We start from the raw sequence: 19453 nt of genomic DNA on the forward strand, positions 1-19453 counted from the left end.
TGTTTTATTTTACAATAATTATGGGATTGTTTTAATTGATTGAATGTTTATTACAGTTTCTATGAGCACTATGTTTACAGGCCAGTAATACTGCTGGAAGCAAGAATGTCATTGTACTTACAAAATGTACTTACAAAATTCTTAGGGGGTTGGACAGGCTAGATGCAGGAAGATTGTTCCCAAGGTTGGGGAAGTCTAGAACAAGGGGTCACAGTTTAAGGATAAGGGGGAAGTCTTTTAGGACCGAGATGAGGGAAACATTTTTCACACAGAGAGTGGTGAATCTGTGGAATTCTCTGCCACAGAAGGTAGTTGAGGCCAGTTCATTGGGCCTCCTGCACCTATTGTCTATGTTTCTATGTCATTGTTCTGTGTTTGGTACATATGACCATTGAACACTCTTGACATCTTCATGTTGCTGCCCTGCCCCACATTATCTACATGTCCCTCCCCTCACTCTGTCTTCCATGGCCTTCACCTTGGTGAATACAGAAGGCAAGGATTCATTGAAGAACTCTCATATTCCTGCACAGATCAATCACCCTCTGGTCCCCAGGTGACCACTCTTTCCCTGGCTACCCCCTTGCTCCTGATCTAATTACAGAATGGCCTGGCATTTTCCTTAATTCTACTTACCATATTCCATGGCTCCTTTTTGCTCTCCTAGTACTTTTCTTCAGTTCTCCTCTACCCACCCTATATTCCTCAAGAGATTGCCTTGATCCAGTGGCCTACACCTGCCGTACGCTTCTGTATTTTTCCTGACCAAATGTTGCAGATCCTTTGTTTCAACATGACTGGCTGCAACCTGCCAAGTTTTCCAGGGCTACCTCAACTTCACTTTAAACCTCGTCAATGTTTGTCGTAAGTATGTGTGCTGTCACTCCTTTCCTTTACGTGGCATTGTCTCCATCAAATTTAATCTTCCAGTGTCTTACCAACTTTTAGTTTAGTTGGGTTCAATTAGTAGTTACGTGTAGCTTTGTGGCGTGCAATTTGTAATTTTCATGATGCCACTGTCAATGTCAATGTACTCTGAGCAACTGTATTGTGATCACCTGTAATCTGATCATTTAGCATTGGTTTTATGCAAACAGTATTGTGTGAGCATCTTCACCAGACATATTGTAGGCTGTCAAGAGAGCAGCTCAGTGCCAGTTCTGAAGGGCAGTGAACGTTGACCTTTCCAATGATGCTTTTGTCCAGCAAATGAGCAGAACAGACTCGTCCACACAAACCAAGGTTGTTGCTTGAACGATTTGCTTTGTTTGCCAGCAAGTTAAAGATAAAATCATACTGCTACACTGGAACAAAGACACAAGTAATTTCAGTTACCACATTAGACTTCACCTTGGTTCCACTGAAGACTGGACTTTCATACTCTTTCCTTGTATCAGTTAATTGTATTTTGAAGAGACTGACAAAACTATTATACTTCAGCAATAGTTAGTTCTCAGTTTCTCAATTTCTCATTTTGGATCGCTCTACTCTGAAATAAATAACATCTCCGCCTTAGCATACAGGTTGCTAAACATTTTAACTGCCCCTTCCATACCCACCCTGACCTTTCTGTCCTGGGCCTCCTCCATAGTGAGGCCCAGCACAAATTGGAGGAACAGCACCTCATATTTCGCTTGGGCAGCTTACGTCCCAGGGGTATGAACATTGACATCTCTAACTTCAAGTAACCCTTGCTTTCCCTCTCTCTCCATCTCTCCCCCTTCCCAGTTCTCCCACGTCTGATGCCCCCCTCGTTACATTTCATCTCAGTTAGCTTTGTTGTCAAAGCTTCTTCAGGTGTCTGATGGAAGGGCCTCGACCCGAAACATCACCCATTCCTTCTCTCCAGAGATGCTGCCTGTCCCACTGAGTTACTCCAGCATTTTGTGTCTATCTTCAGTGTAAACCAGCATCTACGGTTCCTTCCTAAGCTCTTTTTGCAATTACCAGCATTAGAACAAATGACTTTATAGGTTAACAATTCCTGTAATAGACTTATAGAGTTGCAAGACCTTGCTTGAAAACTACTGTAAACATGGCAAGAGTTCCAATTGTCCAAATTACCTTGCTTTGATCACATGACAAACAAAACCAAAGCATTTCCCCAGATCCTGAGCTACACAAAAATGCTGGAGAAACTCAGCGGGTGCAGCAGCATCTATGGAGCGATGGAAATAGGCAACATTTCGGGCCAAAACCCTTCTTCAGAGTGGGTTTAAACTCCCCAGATCCTGAAACCTTTCATGCCTGCAGTTGAAAGCTTTAAAGAAAAACTGGGCACCTACCACATCTTGAAATGTGTAAGAAGGGTTTAAACCAAAGATAGACACAAAATGCTGGAGTAACTCAGCGGGACAGGCAGCATCTCTGGAGAGAAGGAATGGATGATGTTTCAGATCGAGACCCTTCCATCAGACATCTGAAACCATGTTGCCTAGTAGCTCAGGATGTTGCATGCTTACTATGACCATTTATCACCATTAATGAGGGAACATACGATGTATGAAACACAGACAAAATCAATTTTTGGCACCATAGTAATCATAAATACTGCTTTTCTGCCTTTTTGCCCAATCCAATTCCACATTGTCACCACTACAAACATAGGTAAGATTGATATGTTATCTGGATTCCTTAGTTTTGCACAAAATTTACTCAATGCAGCAAAAATATTTCGTTTTATTCCACTTTGTTATTAAATTTGTTTTTAAACATTCAGTATCACAAGGGAACTTTTTATATCACCAAAGCATTTTAAATTAAAATTAAATCAAGCAATTTTGTTTTCTCTTGCATCTTGTGCAAATGGCATAATCTCTATCGTGGCACATTTGAAAAATGCAACGTCAGGCATTTCTCGTGCGCTGTTTAATAGATCTCTGTATTTAGTGCATTCCAAACACTTTTTACTGTGGCTGATGCATGGGGGTTGGTGTACAAGATTCCTCTGGTAATTGCATCCATACATCAGCAAGTGTATTTGCACTGTTGACAGACATTCCAACTTTAACATTTTCATGTCATATTCCAAAACGCCTTTCAATTTTAAATATTTTGATACATTGCCGTTTTGATAATAAAAGACAAACAATTTATTTAGCCTGACATCGCCATACTTTCAGCCATACATACAGTGCCCTCCATAATGTTTGGGACAAAGTCCCGTCATTTATTTATTTGTCTCTGTACTCCACAATTTGAGATTTGTAATAGAAAAAATCACGTGGTTAAAGTGCACATTGTCATATTTTATTAAGGCCATTTTTATACATTTTGGTTTCACCATGTAGAGATTACAGCAGTGTTTATACGTAGGGTCCCCCCATTTCAGGGCACCATAATATTTGGGACACATGGTTTCACAGGTGTTTGTAATTGCTCAGGTGTGTTTAAATGCCTCCTTAATGCAGGTATACGAGAGCTCTCAGCACCTAGTCTTTCCTCCAGCTATTTGGAAACTTTTATTGCTGTTTATCAACATGAGGACCAAAGTTGTGCCAATGAAAATGAAAGAAGCAATTATGAGAAACATGAATAAAACTGTTAGATACATCAGCCAAACTGTAGGTTTACCAAAATCAACTGTTTGGAACATCATTTAGAGGAAAGGGAGCACTGGTGAGCTTACTAATCACAATGGGACTGGCAGGCCAAGGAAGACCTCCACAGCTGATGACAGAAGAATTCTCTCTATAATAAAGAAAAATCCCCAAACACCTGTCCGACAGATCAGAAACATTCTTCAGGAATCAAGTGTGTATTTGTCAATGACCACTGCCCACAGAGAACTTCATGAACACAAATACAGATGCTACACTGCAAGTTGCAAACCACTGGTTAGCCACAAGCATAGGATGGCCTCGTTACAGTTTGCCAAGAAGTACTTCAAAGAGCAACCACAGTTCTGGAAAAATGTCCTGTGGACAGATGAGAGGAAGATTAACTTATATCAGAGTGATGGCAAAGCAAAGTATGGAGGAGAGAAGGAACAGCCCAAGATCCAAAGCATACCACCTCATCTGTGAAACAAGGAGGTGGGGGCGTTATGGCCTGGGCATGTATGGCTGCTGAATGTACTAGCTCACTTATCTTCATTGATGATACAACTGCTGATGATAGTAGCATAATTAATTCTGAAGTGTGTAGACACAACCTATATGCTCAAGTTCAAACAAATGCCTCAAAACTCATTGGCCTGCAGTTCATTCCACAGCAAGAGAATGATCCCAAACCCACTGCTAAAGCAACAAAGGAGTTTTTCAAAGCTAAAAAATGGTAAATTCTTGAGTGGCCAAGTCAATCACCTGATCTGAACCCAATTGAGCATGCCTTTCATATGCTGAAGAAAAAACTGAAGGGGACTAGCCCCCAAAACAAGCATAAGCTAAAGATGGCTGCAATACAGGCCTGGCAGAGCATCACCAGAGAAGACACCCAGCAACTGATGATGTCCATGAATCGCAGACTTCAAGCAGTCATTCCATGCAAAGGATATACAACAAAATACTAAACATGACATTGCTGTGTCCCAAACATTATGGTGCCCTGAAATGGGGGGACTATGTATAAACACAGCTGTAGTTTCTACACGGTGAAACCAAAATGTATAAAAATGACCCACATTAAAATCTGACAATGTGCACTTTAACCACATGTGATTGTTTTTCTATTACAAATCTTAAATTGTAGAGTACAGGGGCAAATAAATAAATTATGGATCTTTGTCCCAAACATTATGGAGGGCACTGTACATCATATCATGCAGAATATTCTGGAACACAGCTCATAATTTTAAATGTAAACTTACCAATTTCTCCCCAGTGAAACGGGTTGATGCCGCCTGTTGTACAATTGTAGATAAGGGTGACTTTTGGTCTGGGGAAAAAAACCACAGAAGATTGGTTAACCATTTGTGAGGTCTGGAATAAAAAGAGGAAATACTCAACATGCCAAGCAACATTTATGGGAAATGAAACAAGTAATACTTTAGACTGACGAGCTTTTAGGTCAGATAAGCTAATCATGGGTAATCAATACAATTGTTGATCTGAAAGAAGCATTGTAATCTCAGTAATCCATGTGAAATGCTGAGTGAGGAACAAACTTACAAAATTCTTAAGGGGTTGGACAGGCTAGATGCAGGAAGATTGTTCCCGATGTTGGGGAAGTCCAGAACAAGGGGTCACAGTTTAAGGATAAAGGGGAAATCTTTTAGGACTGAGTCGAGAAAAACATTTTCACACAGAGAGTGGTGAATCTTTGGAATTCTCTGCCACAGAAGGTAGTTAAGGCCAGATCATTGACTATATTTAAGAGGGAGTTAGATGTGGCCCTTGTGGCTAAAGGGATCAGGGGGTATGGAGGCAAGGCAGGTACAGGATACTGAGTTGGAAGATCAGCCATGATCATATTGAATGGCGGTGCAGGCTCGAAGGGCCGAATGGCCTACTCCTGCACCTATTTTCTATGTTTCTATGAGGGACAATTGGCTGTTCTGCAGTGACATTGAAACGGTGTTGGCTTTCTTTGATGTGCTGAGTAAGGGTAGACAAAGCAGAGGAGAAACAACACATCTACAGTATTTCCAGGCAGTGCCTCAGCTTCATCTTCTTCCTCAGTCAGCATTGTGAAATGTATTTTCTGCATTCAATTAAGTTTGCTCTTCTCTCTCCACTCTACCTACCCCCTTCCATATTCTGACAAAATCTTCACTGCATCAGAAACTAGCAGTGCAGTTCATTATAGTTGGGTTGTAAAATGTACCTTGTACTTGTATTGTAACAGCAGTTGAAGATATCCAATTTGCCAGCAAAAAAATATCTTGCAATCAATAAAAAAACGATAAATTTGTGAAGTGGAAGGAATGCAGTGCTAACCTGGGTGAAGGAAAGAGCGTTCACGTCGCGGCCCTATTTCCACCACTACGTACAAGAAGAGCAAGGTGCCTTGTATGCAAATGCTGAGAAGTGTGCTCAGCTCTGGCTGAACAATTTCTAAGCTTGTGATGTGGACTCGATAGGAAATACTAACCTAGTTGAAGTTTTAAACAAGCTACTAGCATGCTTTGGTCTCCTTCTTCAAGCACAAAGACAGTTTTGGGGATGGTTTCTGCCAGTTTACCCATTCTGTTTTACTAACAAATTGATGAGAATGAGGGGCAAAGGGGGTGGACGATTGCAGCCTTCACATGGTCAGCCCTGTTTCGACTAATGCAATCAACTCGACATGCACAAACGGAAGATCAAATAGAACAAGTTGTCCAACAACTTTAGGCTGTGCATGCCACACGAAAGAAAGAAAGAAAGAAAGAAAGAAGGGGCAAAGCAAGCCTCACCCACATAGAAATAGGTGCAGGAGGAGGCCATTCTGCTCTTCGAGCCAGCACCACCATTCACCATGGCTGATCATCCAAAATCAGGAACCCCGTTCCTGCCTTCTCTCCATATCCCTTGATTCTGTTAGCCCTAAGAACTCTATCTAACTCTCTCTTGAAAACATCCAGTGAATTGGCCTCCACTGTCTTCTGTGGCAGAGAATTCCACAGATTCGCAACTCTCTGGGTGAAAAAGTTTTTCCTCATCTCAGTCCTAAATGGCCTACCTCATATTCTTAAACTATGACCCCTGGTTCTGGACACCCCCAACATGAGGAACATTATTTCTGCATCTTGCTTATCCAATCCCAATCCCATGAGAAGGTCCAGGACTTTCATTTCACTGCACATCTCGTATGTGTATGTGACAAATAAACTTGACTTGACTTGACTTACTTCATGGGCTGAGTTGAGCTTGCTGTTTGCTGTCTCCAGCTCCTGCTGTTACATTCAGCCTTATCCCTCAGCCCTCTTTCATTCACCTTCTCTGTTCCCCATCTATTCTCTGCTCCAAATGCCAGCCTCCTTCTGCCTCCATCCCCCACTCAGATTATTCCCACCCTGGACATCTCGTGGCAGGGTGCAGCACCAAGTTAATAGCACCATTGGCCTCAACAAGGCAACATGCAGATCTTGAAGCAGAAAAATCCATTTTGTATTTGAGAAACCATCACTGAACCAAGCCGGTCCTCAATATTCTGGGGGTTACAATTGACCAGACACCCACCCAACTGGCCCCTTCACCAAAGTAAATAGATTGCAAAAGCAATTTGGAGAGTAAGTATTGAGCATTTCACCTCCTGAGGTCTGAAGAAGGGTTTTGGCCCGAAACGTTGCCATTTCCTTTGCTCTATAGATGCTGCTGCACCCGCTGAGTTCTCCAGCACTTTTGTCTACCGTCACAAAGCATGAAACGGTTTGCTGAGCACATAACACCATCAGGGCCAGGAGCAGAGATGGCCCATTAAACAAGATCATGGCTGATCCGATTGATGCCTTTAAATCCACTTTCCTCCTAATCTCCTGATAAGCCTAGGCTACATCATCCAAAAATCCATCTCGTTCAGATGTGAAAACATTCAGAACTCTCCCGGGTTAACAATTCCACAGATTCACAATCTTGAGAAAAGCTATGAAGCATTCAATTTTTTTTATGTCAATAAAAATGTGGCTACAAATATGCTTAAAAAGTGAACTGATTTGGCAAAAACATTCCAAATTAACTCTGTATTTGTAAAATATTGGATAAAGAGTGACAGAGTGGTAGGTGATGACTAAAGTGTAATCCATGGTTCAGGATGGAGCTGGGGGCTCCAGCAGCTGCTTCACTGCGCTGCTCGCACGAGGGTTGCAGTAGGCAGCATGACACAGACAATTTGGGATGGGCAACACTGTTGGCCTTGTCAGGGTTGTCTGTACTCCATGCTAGCACAAAAGACAACACAAACATATAATGTTTGCAAAACAAGGGTAAAGGGAGCTTGAATTAAACACTTTAATTTAAAGAAGTCAAGCTGCCTTTGGCATATGTTTGTTTTATGCCAATGTATGCCAATGTATTAGCAGTTTCAGTACAGCTAGCAAAAGTGAATTTCCATTTTTAAAGTGTTCTCAACAAAGATGTTTTCTAAACTCCACCAGTCAAGCCTTCCCCTGAAGTGAATAGCAAGTGAGGCAATTGTTGCAAACTAGCAGTCAGTTTATTTCCCAATGGACAGAGATTCAGAAATAGTTGTGAATAATTTGGCTTGCTTCACACCAAAGAAAAAACAATTCCTGTGTTGACTGTCCTTCAAGAATACTGACGAGAGGCCTGGTTCTTGCAACATTATAGAAAACAAGACAGGGACAGAGATAAATCAGTGTGGAGAATACAAATCTCTCACCTGTGAACTGCTGTATACCAGCCAGCTGCGATTGTGAGGTTAACAACAACATCAACAGGGATCAAATCAGCCACTGCATTGTTAGTAGCTCTCATGGTACGAAGAATCCCTTTACCTGCCTGCACAAAAATGGAAATAGTGGGGATAGTTGAAGCAAAAATAATCAATATCACATACAAGTGCTGCAAGTAATTGGTTGGTTAACATTTATTTTGCTCTAGATATGAGGGCAATGGTTGAAATTGAAAGCTGGAAAAATATCTTACTTCATCAAATAAATAATTAACTGATTAGTTTAATCAAATAAATATAAAAATTGAACAAAACGGTTGTGAGAATGCAAGGCTTGCCAGAGCTCATGTTTTGTTCCAGCTGGTGAAAGCCTGTGGGATCCTAAGCAAACAAGAGTATCTGCAGTCAGTGTCTGCACCTGGAGAACTCCTGCTCATTGCACTCTCTCTCTCTCTGTCTCTCTGTCTCTCTCTCTAATCAACAGGACTGACCACACAGGGAAGAGTTCCTCAGAAGGACAAGTTAGAAAGAGAGAGGGTGAAGCGGCAGGGAGATAGTCAGGTCATAGGAAATCTTGGAAGAATTATTGAAGGAAGACAAAAGTGCTGGACTCAGCGGATGCGGCAGCATCTATGGAGCGAAGGAAATATGCAACGTTTCGAGCCGAAACCCTCTTCAAAATAATTTACGGGTGGCACTGGCTATGCTGCTGCCTCACAGAGACACAGGCCTGGGTTCACACCTGATACTGTCTGTGTGGAGTTTGCATGTCATATCTACCTGGCTGGTACAATGTTCTACCTGGATATTACAGTGTTTAATTCTTTTAATGTTAAGCATTCTCACTTAACCGTTTTATTCAATTTTTTTATTTATTTGATTAAACTCCTGCCATACTCGACATTTTGAATTTATTACAAAGATTTAAATATAATACATCAAACAACTAATGAACAGAGAGCTGGAGTAACTCAGCTGATCAGGCAGCAACTGTGGAGAACATAGATAGATGACATTTCAGGTCAGGGTCCTACTTCAGATCCAATACGTTACCTATCCATGTTCCCCACAGATGCTGCCTGACCCACTGAGTTACTCCAGCACTCTGTAAAACATCATCTATCCATGTTCTCCAGAAGGATGAAAGGTTATCTTGGATTGGATTGGATTGGATTCAATTTATTGTCATTGCACCTTTCAGTGCAACAAAATGGTTTAGCCTGCAGTCAAAACACAGAATAAATAACAAACACTCAACACAGTTTAAAGTCCCAAAGTCATTGTCTCTTCCCTCCTTGCTCTCCCTCTGCGCTGAGGCAATCCAAGCCTCCGATGTTGTGACCCCGCCGGGTGATGGGAAGTAAGTCCCGCGGCTGAATCCGTGCTCCGCAAATGGGTCGGTTCAAACTCTGCGGCCCGGGGTGGTCGAAGCTGCCGCCCTCCGGTTCAGCGGACACAGCTGTAGTTGCGGGAGCTCCGGAAAAACAGGTCACCACCTGTGACCTGCGAGCTCCCGATGATGTCGTCCACTGGACCGCGGCTGAGCCTCCGAGGCTCCAAAGTCGGGTCGGAAGTTGGGTCGTACCGCAACCACAGCCCCGAAGTCGGCCAGCCTCGCGTTGGTAAGTCCTGGCTCTGCCTCCGCAGCCTCGAGGTCGGTCGCAGTTGGAGGCCGCCAGCTCCGCGATAGGCCTCAGCGCAGACGGACACGGAGACGGGGGGGATACGGCAAGAAACGTCGCATCCCCCCCGAAGGAAGAGTCAAAAAACATACCACACCCACCCCCCACACATACACAACTAAATAAACCGAAATAAACTGCAACAACGGGAACAAAAGAAAACAAAAAACAGAAACGACAAACGGACTGCAGGCAAGCCGCAGCTGCAAGGCAACGCCGCCACTTCCGGAAATCTTATACAAACATATAAAATTCTTAAAGGATTGGACAGGCTAGAAGCAGGAAAAATGTTCCCCACGTTGGGGGAGTCCAAAACCAGGGGCCACAGTTTAAGAATAAGGGACAGGCCATTTAGGACTGAAGTATGTAAAAGATTCTTCACCGAGAGAGATGAGAATCTGTGGAATTCTCTGCCACAGAAAAGCAGTGGAGGGCAATTCACTGGATGTTTTCAAGAGAGTTAGATTTAGCTCTTAGGGCTTAAGGAATCAAGGGATATGGGGAAAAAGCAGGAACGGGGTACTGATTTTAGATGATGATTAGCCATGATCATATTGAATGGCGGTGCTGGCAAGAAGGGCCGAATGGCCTACTCCTGCACCTATTTTCCTTTGTCTCTATGTTTCCATGACCCGCCGAGTTACTCCAGCACTCTGTGAAATGTCACCTATCCATGTTCTCTAGCCTGACCTGCTGGGTTACTCCAGCACTTTGTGCCTCTAGCATCCGCAGTTGCTTATGTCTAACAATTAAACAACTGATTTGCAAAATTCAGGTTTTGGCAGCTTTTTACCTCCAATAGTTCCCTTGGTTGCATTTACTCCACTGAAGGAACAACCCCATTTACAGGCAGCATCTTATAAACAACCCCCTAGTCTGAATACGTGACGTGCACCTTGAGAATGCTGCTCTAACTTTGAACATAGGCACGAGGTATGCAGAGGTATCAGCCATCTTTATGTTTTGCTTGTATATTCTATAACACAAAGACTTATTAACTTATAAAAACAAAGTGCTTTTACATACGGCAATGAAAAGTCCACTTGGTCCATTGAAGTTGTCAATCCAACCCTATTCAATTGGAAAAGTCAACATTAGTTTTGTAATTCATTATTTTACGGTTGTGGATAATTTAACTGTTTTTTATATGCAGAAAGGTTTCTACATTCATTACTTCAGTTACAGGAAATTAGATTAAAGTATTTGAAAATATGATGTATCAACATTATAAACAAGAAAAAAATGTTTTTCCGATTCTACCTTGAAAAGGTTATTAAAAATTAAAAACAAATTGGTTAAGTGGCTAGCGTAATGAGTAAGGATCTCAAATTGTTGAAGGTTGAAGGTATCAAAGTAACAAAGGAGCAGGACAATTTATAACCGTGACTTTTGAAACATTAAAGTGGTACTCAGACGCAGATAAATATTTATGTACTCCATGCTCCAAGGCCAAGGAAGGAGAACGGGAAAATGTATATTTAAAAACTTCATGGCCAGCACTCATGTGGTGATCTGATGGAACTGTTTCTGTGCGTTATAAATCCATGCATTCACATTAGTCAAGTTTGGACAGTACAACAAGATCATTTTTTATGCTGGTAAATGGTAAATAAAACCTGATTAGTTTAGTTTGGAGATACAGCGCGGAAACAGGTCCTTCGGCCCACCGACTCTGCGGTGACCAGTGATCCCCGCGCACTATAACTATCCTACACACACTAGGGACAATTTACAATTTTACTAAAGCCAATTAACCTGCAAACCTGTACGTCTGTGGAGTGTGCGAGGGAACCGGAGCATCCGGATAAAACTCAGGCACGTCACCGGGAGAACGTACAAACTCCGTACAGACAGCGCCCGTAGTCAGGATCGAACCAGGGTCTCTGGCGCTGTGAGGTAGCGACTCTATCGCTGCGCTGCTGCGCCAGGCCTAGTTTGTGTATTAAATTGTTTGAGGAAATTCATTAAAGTTGCTTTCAAGATCTTTCATCTTGCTGAAAGATGCATGCGACAGAGCTTGAACAATAGATTATTAAGTACATTTGTTATCTATTGATCATAACTACGCAAACAAAGTAGAAAGCCTGTGCAACCAAGCTACAATAAGATACATTCCAGCTCATGGACAAAATACCAGAATCAATCTACCACCATTCTAGAATAGATTGCAGAGCCACATATGCTCTCTCAGTTAAAGGTTTTATCACCAATTTTCATCAAATACATTTTTCTTTGTTGCAAAAGTCAATGTTTGAGGAAGGATATTCTTGCTATTGAGGGAGTGCAGCATAGGTTTACAAGGTTAATTCCCGGGATGGCGGGACTGTCATATGCTGAGAAAATGGAGCGGCTGGGCTTGTATATTCTGTAGTTTAGAAGGATGAGAGGGTATCTTATTGAAACATATAAAATTATTAAGGGTTTGGATACGCTAGAGACAGGAAACATGTTCCCAATGTTGGGAGAGTCTAGAACCTAGGGCCACAGTTTAAGAATAAGGGGTAAGCGATTTAGAACGGAGACGAGGAAACACTTTTCCACCCAGGGAGCTGTCAGTCTGTGGAATTCTCTGCCTCAGAGGGCGGTGGAGGCCGGTTCTCTGGATACTTTCAAGAAAGAGCTAGATAGGGCTCTTAAAGATAGCAGAGTATGGGGATATGGGGAGAACGGGGTACTGATTGTGGATGATCAGCCATGATTACATTGAATGGCGGTGCTGGCTTGAAGGGCCGAATGCCCTACATCTGCATCTATAGGCTATTGTCTATTTTTATATTGAAAAAAAAGTTCTGCTCTTCCGTATATTTTACTTTACAGTTTACAATATTAACAATTGTGATCAGGAAGTTTGTATATTATATAGAGCTGAAGCTTTCAATTTTAAATGAATGCAATGTGATATTGCCCAAAATACCCATATCTAATAAGGGAGCATTTCTAAAGGAAAGACAAAAATGGTCCAATATTTGCATTGATTCCCAAACGTTACCAAGTGCACAATTGCCAGGTGGTTTCTCTCCAGTATTCAGAGGCTCTGTGACCATGCACCTCATTACTGCTACACTGATTGAATAATGATCTCTCTTATATCCAGCAGCACGGGACTCTCTGTGATGTAAGAGTGATTACCTAAATGTCACTCATCTAAAAAAAAAGGACATTTTCCAAAGGAAATCAAGCGGTGGTTCTAAGTGTGCATCTATTCGCAAATGTTAATAATTGCTCAATTATCACGGGCTCAGCTTCTCTGTATGTAACAGCGATGAATGAACTCTCAGTAAACAGATGTACATTTGGATGCATCTGTCCTCTTAGGGCCATCCAGCAGATGAACCACAAAGCTTAAAAATGTTTAACAAAGAACTGCAGATGCTGGAAAAATCGAAGGTAGACAAAAGATTCTGGAGAAACTCAGCAGGTGAGGTAGCATCTATGGAGAGAAGGAATAGGCGACGTTTTGGGTCCCGAAACGTCGCCTATTCCTTCTCTCCATAGATGCTGCCTCACCCACTGAGTTTCTCCTGCATTTTTTATGTACCTTCAAGGCTAAAAATGTTCTCCGTCTCACAGCAGGAATAACAGCAGGCCCCTGATAAAATACTTTGCATTAAAACAGAACAGCTTACTGGGAATGTTTAAGAAAGCACTGCAGATGTTGGAAAAATCGAAGGTAGAAGGTTGACTTACTGGGAATGGTTGACTTACTGGGAATGGTTCTTGCCAACTTGCTCCAACGATGGAAGGTCTGATGATGGCAATGTTCAAATCGCCACTCTCTTGTTGAACGACATACTCTGCAAGTGCCTTCGTGTAGGTGTAGGTGTTTGGCCGGTCTCCTATCAGTTTGGGGGTGATATCTTGGATCATACTTTCATCCATCCACCTGCAATCAAAGACATATTAAAAATTAATGAAAGGTTTCATCATTTAAAACAATAGGATGTATAAACATGGCCAGCAAGGATTAATTGATGGTAGACTAAAAATGCTGAAGAAACTCAGCGGGTGAGGCAGCATCTATGGAGAGAAGGAATTTGCGATGTTTCGGGTTGAGACCCTTCTTCAGACTGATGTTGGCGGGGAGGGGGGGGGAGAAAGGAAGTAGGTGAAGGCAGTAGGGCTTGTGGGAGAACTGGGAAGGGGGAGGGTAAAGAGGGAGAATGCGAGGGCTATCTAAAATTAGAGAAGACAATGTTCATACCGATGGGGTGTAAACTACCCAAGCGAAATATGAGGTGCTGTTCCTCCAATTTGCGCTGAGCCTCATTGACAATGGAGGAGGCCCAGGACAGAATGGTCAGATTGGGAATGAGAAGGGAAGTTGGCGCTGAGCACCCGGGTGATCAGGTAAGTTAAGGCGAACTGAGCGGAGGTGTTCAGCGAAGCGATCGCCGAACCTGCGCTTGGTCTCGCCGATGTAGAGAAGTTGACACTTGGAACAGCGGATGCAGTAGATGAGGTTGGAGGAGGTGCAAATGAACCTCTGCTGCACCTGGAAAGACTGATTGGATCCTTGGTTGGAGTCGAGGGGGGAGGAAAAGGGACAAGTGTAGCATTTCCTGCGGTTGCAAGAGAAAGTAACCGGGAGGGGGTGGTTTGGGTTGGAAGGGACAAATTGACCAGGGAAATCGAGGATTGATAAATTGAGGAATGATTAATTGAGCACGAGGGAAGAGATAACTATACAGGTGATCATTTTAAATTAAAACGCCTAAATTATAACGCCTAGCGATATCACCTAAATTTCACACATCTAATAAAGGACATTTTCCAAAGGAAATCAATGTGGGTCAAAATGTGCACCTATTCACAAGTGTGAATAATTGTTCAATTATTGTGTGCTCTCTGGAGTCAATAATCCTCCATCCACCAAAAGCCACAGCTGCTACATCAGTAACCAATCTATCCCAATGCCAGGACATTGATGCAGCAAGGGTTTGAATTACATAGAAAACCGGTGCAGTAGTAGGCCATTCGGCCCTTCGAGTCAGCAACGCCGTTCAATATGATCATGGCTGATCATCCTGGACACTATCGATCAATTCAAATCACAACTCAAAACACACCTGTTTAGATTAGCATACCCGACATAACTTCCACCATGTTCACCCTGATTTTAATGACTTAAAATGTTTTGTGTATTTTTTTTTTTTGTTTTGGTTTTTGTTTTTAATCAACTTGATTTTAATATTGATAAATGTATTGTGCTTTTATGTCCTGTAAGGTGTCCTTGGGTGTCCAGAAAGGCGCCAGCAAATAAAATGCATTATTATTATTATTATCCAAAATCAGTACCTCCTTCCTGCTTTCTCCCCACATCCCTTAATTCCGTTAGCCCAAAGAGCTAGATCCAACTCTCTCTTGAAAACATTGAATTAATCAAACAATGCTCTTGCACAGTTTTTCCTGATCCTAACCATAGAAAAATAATTTGATTTTGTTTATTGACAGGGGTTATGGTGTGAAGGCAGGAGAATGGGGTTAGGAGGGAGAGATAGATCAGTCATGATTGAATAGCGTAGTATGGGCCAAATGGCCTAATTCTGCTTCTATCACTTATGAACATTACATTTGAAAAATTAAAACCATAATTGAATACAAATCTGTGATGTTTGGTGGACTGTGTGGGGTGGGAGGAACTGTTGCACCTCCCGTGCAGCAGGTGGCACTGCACAGGACAAAGGGAGATGTTTTTGTATATAGTTTATCCTGTCTTTAGTGTGTGTGGTTGCAGCCATTTTTGAGTTGTCTTGCTGCCAGCATTGAGCAAATCATTAAAGATTGCTGTTGTAAATTGAAGACTCTCAAGTTTAGTGCAGACCTAGAAAACGAACACAAAAAAAATTGCAATGAAGTTTTTTTTTTAATAAAGTCATAGACGGTGTCCCGTCAGCCCTGGACTGGTGAGACACTGGCCTGGAGCAGTGGACTTAGAGCTTCCTCTCCACGCTGGCTGTAAGCCTGGGCTGCCACTGCTCCGGGCCAGTGTCCCGTCAGTCCAGGGTCACCCTGGACATCTCCGGCCTCCTCCGGACAGGGATGGGACACTCGGGAGGGAACGGGGACGGTCCAGTAGCAATTCAACAACACTTGTAGCGCCGGAGACCAGGGTTCAATCCTGACTACGGATGAAACGCAGGTCTGTATACATGCAACAGCACAGTTGTCGAGAATGTTTATCGCGAGTGACCTATGACCTGGGCATGCGTGGTGGGAATACCAACCTCGCTTATATAGTGTTACGGCATTACAGAGAAACCTATGTAGGTAAAACAAGTGCAATACAGGAGTCCTATTCTTGTTTCTAAAGTTATATATAAAGCAGAAGTTTACTTTATTCTTTAAACAGGATAGTTCAGCATTTTTTTTTAAATGTTTTAGCTATGGAATATTATACCAACAGCAATTTGTGGACATGTGAGTCACCTGGTGCAGCGGTAAAAACAAACATGTTTATGTGATCCCACCATCCCTAGAAGCACAACTTTGAGCACACAATTCCAGAGAATATGATGCTTTCCTTCGAGCAATATATAAATAAGAGCAAAACAAATATAATAGGCCATGCATTCATGTTCAAGCTCACCAAACAATTTGTTGAGATCAAATCCAATCTTCTTTTTCTACTCTAGTTTCCTGTCAGATCCATTTGTGATACCAAATGATCTAATCTACTGATCCCAGGTTTGAATACATTCAGGAATTAAACATTACCTGATCTGTGGCGTGGAGCATTCTAAATATTCATCCTGACATCATCCAGAATATCAGACCCCTCATCCTGAGACTGTTCTAAATTCACCAGCCAAATGAAACACTGTATCTGTGTCCACCCAGTCAGCCACTTCAGAATCCTACATACTTAACTGAGATCTGAATTCAAATAGAATTTTTAAAAATCAGCCTGTACAAGTTCTTTCAGGTATTTCTTTCTCCTTGAAATCCTACTCGTGTGGCCAAAATAGTGTGGTGCAATGGAAGATTCAACATTTATCTTAGAAATTAGTTGTAAACTTAGAAAGCAAAACTTAATTAAAAGCACTGAAACGCTTACTGACTTCCTAAGTATTGCTTTTTAAAGTTTTAATAACTGTAAATAATTATTTCTGCAAAGACCAGCATTTATTGACTGTTTTTAAATGTTGTTGAAAAGACAATAAATAGTAAGCTGCCCTTTAGATCTGCTGCAGTTACTGTGGTTGGTTAAGCAGTTCCAGTGGCAATGAAGGAACAAAGATGATGTATTACTGGTCATGCCCTTGAAACCTTGTGCGGCATAGTGGTAGAGATTGTGGATCTGGAAGGCGCTATCAGAGCAGCCTAGGTGTGTAACTGCAGGTCCATTTAGATGGTTCACACTGCATCCACTGTAGACTGGCGATGGAGGAAATGAAGGATCAGGTGTGGATGGGGTACTGAACATGTGGGCTGCTCTGGCCTGGCTTGTGTTGTGTTGAGCATCTTGTACATTATTGAAGCTACACTTATCTGGACACGTATGGAGTATTCCCACAGATCCTAGATTTGTGTCTTGTAGATGGTGGAGATACTTTGGGGTGCCAGTGATTGCGTCACTTGCTGCCAGATTCTGACCTGATTTTGCAGCTCCTGGAGAATGATTTGAGAAATCAGACATCATTTAATTCCTTCCTCTATTGTACTCCCTGTGCAATCAGATTGTTCAACATGGTAAACAGATTGAATTTCATCTTTCTTTGAAATGTGACACGGTTTAATCTTGGTTTGTTTTGTATCTAAGGAAACAAAATGTCTTTGATTGAAAACAAAAGGTAAACACAAATATAAATAATTATGCCATAATCCAAGCGAGTTTAGCAAACGTTTGAACAAAAGATTAATGGACAATGTGGAGACAAATATTTTTATTCAGTGTAGTTTCGATTTGGAATTAGCCATCATAAGGAATAGGAGTAGTATTAGGCCATTTGGCCCATCAGGTCTACTCCACCATTCAATCATGGCTGATCTATCTCTCCCTCCTAACCCCATTTCCTGCCTTCTCTCCATAACCTCTGACACCCATACTAATCAATAATCTATTTATCTCTGCCTTAAAAATATACACTAACTTGGCCTCCACAGCCTTCTGTGGCCAAGATTTCCACAGATTCACCACCCTCTGACTAAAGACATTTCTCTTATCCTTCCTAAAAGAAGGGTGATGGGAACAGAATCAGCGTATTCGAAGGGGAATTTGACATGAGAGTATTATCTCCAGGAAGAAAGGTACGCTGCTCCAACAGCACTGATTTCCTTGGGACAAAATGCCCTCCCCATATCTTGGAACAATTCTATTATTCCATTTTTTCCACTTTTAAATTAAGTAAAAAAGATACAAACCTGACTGCTGCCCTGTCAGCCTCATTGGTTAAAACAGAATCATTCTCCCTCGCCCCAAATGTTTTTCCGATATTTGAGTCTCCAATTTCCTGTGCTTTGAATTGGAACTTTTTTTCGCCTTCCATCATAGTGAGGAATGTGGAGGAGTCACTGTGGTGGATGTTTATGTTAAAAGGTATTTTGTGTGTTCCGTTGCTTTTTATTGGTATGACTGACTTGGCAAATGAAATTCCTCGTATGTTGCAAAACATACTTGGCTAATAAAGTATTATTGTGATAGTGATTGTAATTGTGATTTAATTTTATTTACTGTACTTGTTCACCAACCATAGATGACATGAATCAGCAGTGCAAATTTCTCTGTGTCTGCATCAATTTCTTTGTGGGAATGGTGAAAACAAATACGTTAAAATCAAGTTCGTGAGTTTATTGTCATGTGTCCCTGTATAGGACAATGAAATTCTTGCTTTATTCAATTATGAAATTCAAATCTTTATATTCGCAAAGCTATCCCCAACGATTTGCAATTTAAACCGAGTTAGTGACACTCAAGGATCCAGTGTAGCTTCAGTGCAACAGCACGTTTCAGCTAGAAATGGCTAATTAATCCAGCAGGTAGAATGAGGTCAGCAAGATGACTCCATGAGGCAAGTCCCTTTCATTAGTACACAAAAAAGCTGGAGAAACTCAGCGGGTGCAGCCCGAAACATTGCCTACTTCCTTCGCTCCATAGATGCTGCTGCACCCGCTGAGTTTCTCCAGCTTTTTTGTGTACCTTCGATTTTCCAGTATCTGCAGTTCCTTCTTAATCCCTTTCATTAGTGCTGGTCAGTGGGATAAGCCTGCTTTCAAGTGGTCAGCCAAACATTGGGAACTTGGCCACGATACTGCCAGCAAGTGAGGATGGAAAATATCGCCAAATGAAGAAGCACTTATTCCAGAACGGCACGGTGGCGCAGTGGTAGAGTTGCTGCCTCACAGCACCAGAGATCTGGGTTCTATCCCGACTACGGGTGCCGTCTGTTTGTACGGAGTTTGTACATTCTCCATGACCTACGTGGGTTTTCTCCGGGATCTCCGGTTTCTGCCCACACTCCAAAGATGTACAGGTTTGCAAGTTCATTGTCCCATGTGTGTGT

General features: G+C 42.0%; 1 protein-coding gene across 4 annotated transcripts in view; it reads right to left on the minus strand.

The window, feature by feature from the left end:
* si:dkey-97m3.1 (fatty acyl-CoA reductase 1) overlaps positions 1–19453 on the minus strand; it is a 108902-nt gene that overhangs the window by 8682 nt on the left and 80767 nt on the right. For 3 of the 4 annotated variants that reach the window (XM_055650019.1, XM_055650018.1, XM_055650021.1), the window contains exons 5-8: positions 13641–13836; positions 10980–11024; positions 8260–8378; positions 4808–4875 (exon numbers count right to left, since the gene is read on the minus strand). In XM_055650019.1, coding sequence (XP_055505994.1) covers positions 4808–4875; positions 8260–8378; positions 10980–11024; positions 13641–13836 — 428 coding nt within the window. The remainder of the gene's footprint in view (positions 1–4807; positions 4876–8259; positions 8379–10979; positions 11025–13640; positions 13837–19453) is intronic. The other variant, XM_055650022.1, reaches the window with a different exon arrangement.

The sequence above is a fragment of the Leucoraja erinacea genome, chromosome 19, assembly GCF_028641065.1.
Source record: "Leucoraja erinacea ecotype New England chromosome 19, Leri_hhj_1, whole genome shotgun sequence".
Lineage (NCBI taxonomy): Eukaryota > Metazoa > Chordata > Chondrichthyes > Rajiformes > Rajidae > Leucoraja > Leucoraja erinaceus.